The sequence below is a fragment of the Liolophura sinensis genome, chromosome 6, assembly GCF_032854445.1.
Source record: "Liolophura sinensis isolate JHLJ2023 chromosome 6, CUHK_Ljap_v2, whole genome shotgun sequence".
Classification (NCBI taxonomy): Eukaryota; Metazoa; Mollusca; class Polyplacophora; order Chitonida; family Chitonidae; genus Liolophura; species Liolophura sinensis.
Genome location: NC_088300.1, coordinates 6,468,344 through 6,475,341, shown reverse-complemented (window position 1 = coordinate 6,475,341; position 6,998 = coordinate 6,468,344). Strand labels below are relative to the sequence as shown.

The following is a 6,998-nucleotide window of genomic DNA, read 5'->3' as shown; positions in this document are numbered from 1 at the left end:
AACTGCTACAACTCAGTTTCTGATAACATCCCACTGCTTCCCTCATTTGCTTGTAAAATGGAAATGTTATTTAATTTCAATTGTCTCCCCCAGCACGACAATGTTCGGGAAACATGTGAGGCAGATAAATCACAAAAAAATACAACTCCCTTACCTGTGGTTACCATGGTTACACATACATTATCATGGATCACATTATAACACAATGCAGACTTAACAACGTTGGTGCTCTCCACAATAAGAGGTTGGAGATCGCTGAAATAGACTTTCCAGAGTTGACTGCTCAAGTAGTGAAAGTCTGAAACCCATGGTGTACACCCATACATTCATTTCCATAAACTCAACTTAGAAGGAATATAGTAATACAAAAAAGGCATGCCGGTATGTGTTCCATGTCAAGTGTTCTTTTTTTTTCAGTCTTTCATTTTTTCGAAAGGCGATTTTGAGACAAACTTTTGACGACACGCTCTTCGAATGCAACGTGAATTATATGTCTTCACATGAAGGTAATCCGAATATTATTTAAAATCTATGTACATTAAAACAGGCCAGGAATAAACCTAGTTATGTAACTGGTTGACACTGTACTGAACACTCTGCATTTTGCGAATCCGTCTGAAGTTTTAAGCCCAAAGGCAAATTTTTCTCTGCTAGCTTTTTGACCCCATTGGTCACGCGTTCTTCATTGTCCGAGGGCAGCGGACCCAAAACTGAAAGAAACGCCGGCAAAATGAGTATTGAATGAAGCAGTCCGAATGCTATCACCAGGAGCATCATCTTAAAGAATGACTTAAAGATGTAAGACTCGGAATTAACCAGCATGATGACTCCAATGAGGGATGACAAGGCGCCGTTGAGTATGGGTCCCCCGACTCTCCCCAGAGCCAGAGACACGCAGTGCTGCCGACTGGTGCCCTCAGGGAGGCAGTGCATGACTGCGTGACAAATGTGGGCACAGTAGTCGATGGAGAATCCCACCGACATGACAAGGTGGATCATAGTCACCGAACTCAGACTCAGGCCCCAGAAATGCATAAAACCGAAAATCCCTAACATGATGGTCGTCATAGTAATTGTAATATGTAGGACTATTAACGGATAAGGTAGGAAGAAAAAGGAGAGAACAAACATGGCGCATACCGCAATGCCCACAGTTTGAAGGGTGTTTGATAGAATGACAACGAACTGCTCGAAGTAAATGAATGGAGGAGAGAATGCTGTGATGGGAAGTCCGGAATTCTTCGCAAGTTCTCTCATCTGCCTCATCATATCCCCTTGTCGCATGCTGCTTGTGATGCCAACTGTCTTTAAGTAGAATCTCGATGACAATATTTTGGAAAAGTCTAAATTGAAGTTAACGTCATTTTGAAATTCGGGCCTGTAAGCTAAAAACGACTTGAACCCTGCTATATAGTCTGCCTCTGATGTAGTGTTCAGGAAAGGGGTCACGTGATAAGCCTCCATCCAGGACAACAGGAAGTCGTCGCGAATGTATTTGTCTTGCGTAACTTTACGGATAAAATCGCCCAGCCTGGCCTGAGTTGGATTTTCGTGATACGCAAGATCGCCATTGATGATAAAGGTTATCATAAATTGAGAGTCAAAATAATCTTCATTCCATTGTGAGAATCTATAGTAAGATGTTGGAAGGACCAGGTTTTTAACATCAAGCCCCTGTTCCATGTCCGTCACTCCCCAAATGGACACTCCTATGTACACGAAGTATAGGGGACAAATAATTATCTTCACAGGTGAAGAGCTGATTATTTTGGGGAGGAAGTATCTTGGAATTTTTTCAAAAACACTTTCGTCTTCATATTTGTTTTGCGGTGGCTCTCCAACACAGAAACACAGCTTACATTTCGTTGCAACTGGCATCCTACCAGGTTGAGCCAATTCTGTACTCTGCACAACTTTGGGGGGCGGACGTCTGTGATTATTGGTGACGTCATCAGTCCTCGGGTTGGTTCCAGCTGAATGATCTTGACTTGGATCCCTCTCAAAGGCTTGTGTGTCCCCGGGGATTGTGGAACTTTCGCTTACAGGTGTCTTAGGCGCTTGTTCCGCATTCAATACTTCTCTTTTTGATGGGACCTTCATACAGGTGACTATGTGGAGATTTCTTTCTACTCTTCTTGCGTGTATAGCGAGACATCCGGCGAATAAGGTGATTTGGTTGACATAGCAGAACAAGATGGCCACGCCTGTAAATGACAACAAAAACGATGTTTAAATTTTAAACATTCCCTATAATGCACAGTACGAGACATTATACATGTTCAACGCATATAAGTAAGGTGTGTGCCATCTTGAGAGATGTGGAAACCTGTATAGACAAAGAAAGTTCTCACACTCAGGAAGGGGCCACTGTCTTACCTGTATAGGCACAGAAGGCTTTCGCACTCTGGAAGGGGTAGCTGTCTTACCTGTATAGACACAAAAGGTTCTCACTCTCAGTAAGGAGAAACTGTCCTACCTGTATAGACACAGAAGGCTCTCACACTAAGGAAGGGGCTGCTGGCTCCGATGCAGAAGGCGATGACGTCGGTGAGGGATGTGAGTGTGATAGAGAGTCCACTGCTGGCCAGACTGACAGCGAGGCGCTCTGGGATCCCAGACATTCCGTGAGTCTCCGACCAACCAGACAGCATGACGAACGTGTCGTCAACGCCGATACCTGTCCCGACAAAGACAGATCACAATAATTGTCGGAAGCTTTTAGATATTCTGGTAGACAATCTAAATTACGTGACGTGTCTGTGTTGTATGAAATAATTCACAGTCTGTATATTGATAGTTTCGTTATATCGGCCAAAAGACAAACAAACAAATAAATCTGATAACCCAGGCCAGCGGAAACGACATTATTTCACAGGGTGGCGAAGTTGTCATAGTTTACGAGTGATTGTTATTCGACGAAGGGTTTGTCTTAAACGGTAGCAAACTTCCTGTTGTATTGACTGAGCAGCTTTTTCCAAACCATTAGGCCTAAAACTCTCCACATGTTTACAGTACATTCAAACACATGACACGTCCAAAACTTGGACATTTATATCAAACACTCAACACGTCCAGCACATGGGTGCTTATATCAAACGCTCAACACGTCCAAAACACGGACACCATAGAGCCTCCCACCAATGCGGTCGCTCTGAGTTCAATTCCAGTTCATGCTTGCTTCCTCTCCGGCAACCTGCGGATGGTCGTGGGTTTCCCTCATCATAATGTTGGCCGCCGCCATATAACTGAAATATTTTTGAGTATGGCGTTAAAACACCAATCAAATAAAGTCAGAACTCGGACTGTGGGACATGTCTCTTCTGGGACAGAATACGGACACTTATATCACATACTCAACACGTCCAGAACATGTGCACTTAGATCAAACACTCAACACATCCAGAATTATCATGGACACTTCTGTCAAACAATCAACACCTCCACAACATGGACACTAATATCAAATACTCAACACGCCCAGAATATGGACACTAATATCAAACACTCAACACGCCCAGAACATGGACACTAATATCAAACACTCAACACGCCCAGAACATGGACACTAATATCAAACATTCAACACGCCCAGAATATGGGCACTAATTTCAAACACTCAACACGCGCACAACATGGACACTGATATCAAACACTCAACACGCCCAGAATTAATATGGACACTTCTGTCAAACAATCAACACGCCCAGAACATGGGCACTAATTTCAAACACTCAACACGCGCAGAACATGGACACTAATATCAAACACTCAACACGCGCAGAACATGGACACTAATATCAAACACTCAACACATCCAGAATTAACATGGACACTTCTGTCAAGCAATCAACACGCCCAGAACATGGACACTAATATCAAACACTCAACACGTCCAGAACATGGACACTAAAATCAAACACTGAACACGTCCACAACATGGACACTGATATCAAGCACTCAACACGCCCAGAACATGGACACTAATACCAAAAACTCAACACGCCCAGAACATGAACACTAATATCAAACCCCCACTACATTCAGAACATGGACACGTATGCTAAACACTTTGCACGTCCAGAGCACGAACACATATCAAACACTTGCACGTGACGTCCAGAATATGGGCACGTATACCAAACACTTTGCACGTCCAGAACATGGACACTTTTGTCAAACATTCAACACGCCCTGCACTCAGACAATTGTACCAAGCTCTCGATCTATCACTTTGGAGCATGAACAGCTGAAGGCATACCTATCTGGCCATAAGCGTATCAAAAAACTTCCCTGGTGTGAGTATTTTAGCTTCATGGCCCTAGTGGCAGCACAGAGCTAACCGTGGGTACCGTATTTAAAACCACCGCAAAATATGTCGGCTTAAATTTCGGACAGTTGGTTTATATTTCCAATGAGCCACGAAGGATATATCTGTTTTCACGAATGGCGTACAACTTTGTACATCAACATATACGGGTTTGTGATAAACGACCATGACACTTCGCTTTGACAATTCTTTTCCACATTCCACAATCGCGCAAACTCTTGCCAATTAGCGGGAAGTGTGTTTGTTATATGTACATGTAGTAGGCCTATTAATGGCACAAGTTCGGAGACACGGTCCAGTGATTCGGGATAAACAACATAACAGCTCGGCTTGAGCCATCCCACTAACAAGGACCTTTGCTGTTATCCCATCCAGTTACACTCAGTGCATGAACATTGTTGTCATATTCGCTTTGTCGTCGTCTTCTGATCTTTGTTCGTAGTCCAAAAGCTTTTAACTGGTTTTAATGGATCTTGCGATTATCGACTTGGAACGCCTTTTACGGACAACGAATGGTATATGAATGTCGGACTTGACGCTTATATTTAGTACAGTACTGGTGACAGCTAGGTAACAATTCCTGATGGATTGGTCTAGTTGTCGGGCTCTGTTTGCCGTCAGTACCATTCCCAGATCCTTCAATCTCAACAACAAATATCGATCATGCGCGCATCTAAGCCGTCATTGTGGGAAAGTTCCTCAATAAATGTTGGTATATTTAATACTAATTGTTGTTAATTCACTTCAACAAGCTTAACATGCATGAATGGTTCAATTGAACCAAATATAATATTTCAAACATATGCAATCTCCCTGCCAATTCAAGCTAAACAAATGATACTCCCGATTTAAGAGTGGCGCGTCTGGTTTCACTTGACGCTTAGTATGTATTGTTTCGCAGGCATTATTAACCGTTATTCTATGTATATAATGACAATTTATGAACTGCAGTTATCGATAATGATTTGCCGAATTAAGTCGAATATCACAATCTAACAAGCAGTTATAAAATACAAAACAAATAACGGATAAAACGTTTACAAGACCAAGCCCCATGTATGTGGCCTACAGGAAATTTTAAAGGAACAGGCAATAAATAATACAACCTGAGTTATTTAGGAAGATCCTGGAAAAAGACCTAAATGGGCTGAAACATTTTTTTGAAAACTCTACGTCAGAGTTTGATTTCATTCAGTTATGAAGGCTGATCTCATCTTAGAAACTCGACGTCGGGTTTTGGCTCCGTGAAGGTTGGTCGGGTGTTTCAAACAGTTTGTTCTTAAACTTGCAATATAGAATACTCACCTAAGACCAGAAATGGCATGACCCCAACGATACTTGTGAAGGGCATGCCGCATAATGACACTAACCCCATACCAGAGACAATGCCAAGGCCGGCCGCCAGAACCCCCGCGCAGGCAAGGTACCCTCGGGACGACACCCAGTTGCCCCCTGAGCTCGCTATGGAGGCATACGTAATCATGAGGGTGAAGGTAAGGGAGAACCACTTGATATCGCCACCAGTGTTCTTCTCCAGTTCCTCATTTAGGGAGTCCGAAGTCGCATACGCCAGCTCTGATAATGTCTGTCCTTGCCCAAACGCGGGTAGGCCTATAGCCCGGATGAAGGCATCCTCCCAGCGACTGGAGAGTTCAGACGAATTAGCTGAGTCCTGGCGAAGGTGAAATCTAATTTTTAGGGATCCGGCCGATTGGAGAAGTCCATTCTGTGTACCTACTTGTCCTAGGGATGACGATAAGTCCAACTGTCCGTAGCCCGGTACATTGTACTTCGGATAGGACACATTTTGGGCATCCTTATCGGTTTTGAAGGCGGCCGAGAAGACATAATCTCCGTCAGTGATACAGTTGCCAGACCTTCTGGCGCACACACTTCTGTAGTCCAACTGGCTGTTAGAGACAGGGTCGGCGAAGGAGATATTCAAGATACTTTGGTACACAGTTTCTATTTCATCAAGAACCGCTGTTCTGAGCACATTCTTAAGATCAGTGGATCGGAATACAACCGCACCGTATTTCCCATCATCAGGCAAATGGTGTTGGTAAAAATCGGTGTTGCTTTTGTCCGGAAACAACGCTTTTAGCAGGATTCTGTCGTTAGCAGCTTGGTTTCCTATTGGCACGTAAACATCTTCAATCCCAGTTTTTGGCGTCAGTCGCAAGATTCCAAGACCAAGTAAAGCATTCACTGTGATACTACCCAATACAAAGACCCATGGGTAAGTCCCCACCCTCCGTCCGTACCAAGCAAACGCCGAACTGAACACCGCATTAACGTTAGTTCTGAATTTCAACAGACATCCCATCGTTGTTAAGCGATAACGTTCCGCTGCCTCAAAAAAATCTGTAAGGAATGAAAAATAGACGGCAATTTCTAAACTAAGGTGAACTAGCCTACACATGGTATGAAAAAGCACTTTTAATGATCCCCACATCTGAATGCAATCAAAACTCAACGTAGACTTTTCGCTTCGAGTGTTTACATGTTAACATAAGAAGAAGACGTCCAGGTTTACATGACTGACTTTTAACCTTGCAGCCAAAACCTGCAGTCAGCGTCGAGATGATGACGTCGCCTTTTGATTTCGTTAAGTTTGGGTAATGAGGGTCGATAACTAAATCTTCAATAGGCCTAAAACCTACATTCCCAT

At 43.4% G+C, this 6,998-nt stretch overlaps 1 protein-coding gene across 1 annotated transcript; it reads right to left on the bottom strand.

Annotated features, from left to right (window-relative positions):
- Positions 1-564: 564 nt before the first annotated feature.
- LOC135466226 (patched domain-containing protein 3-like) lies at positions 565-6,653 on the bottom strand. The gene is made up of 3 exons (XM_064743628.1): positions 5,633-6,653; positions 2,477-2,677; positions 565-2,204 (listed from the first exon to the last, which is right to left on the bottom strand). The coding sequence occupies exons 1-3, from the start codon at positions 6,651-6,653 to the stop codon at positions 565-567; spliced, it is 2,862 nt and encodes a 953-aa protein (XP_064599698.1).
- Between the last annotated feature and the right edge of the window lie 345 nt (positions 6,654-6,998).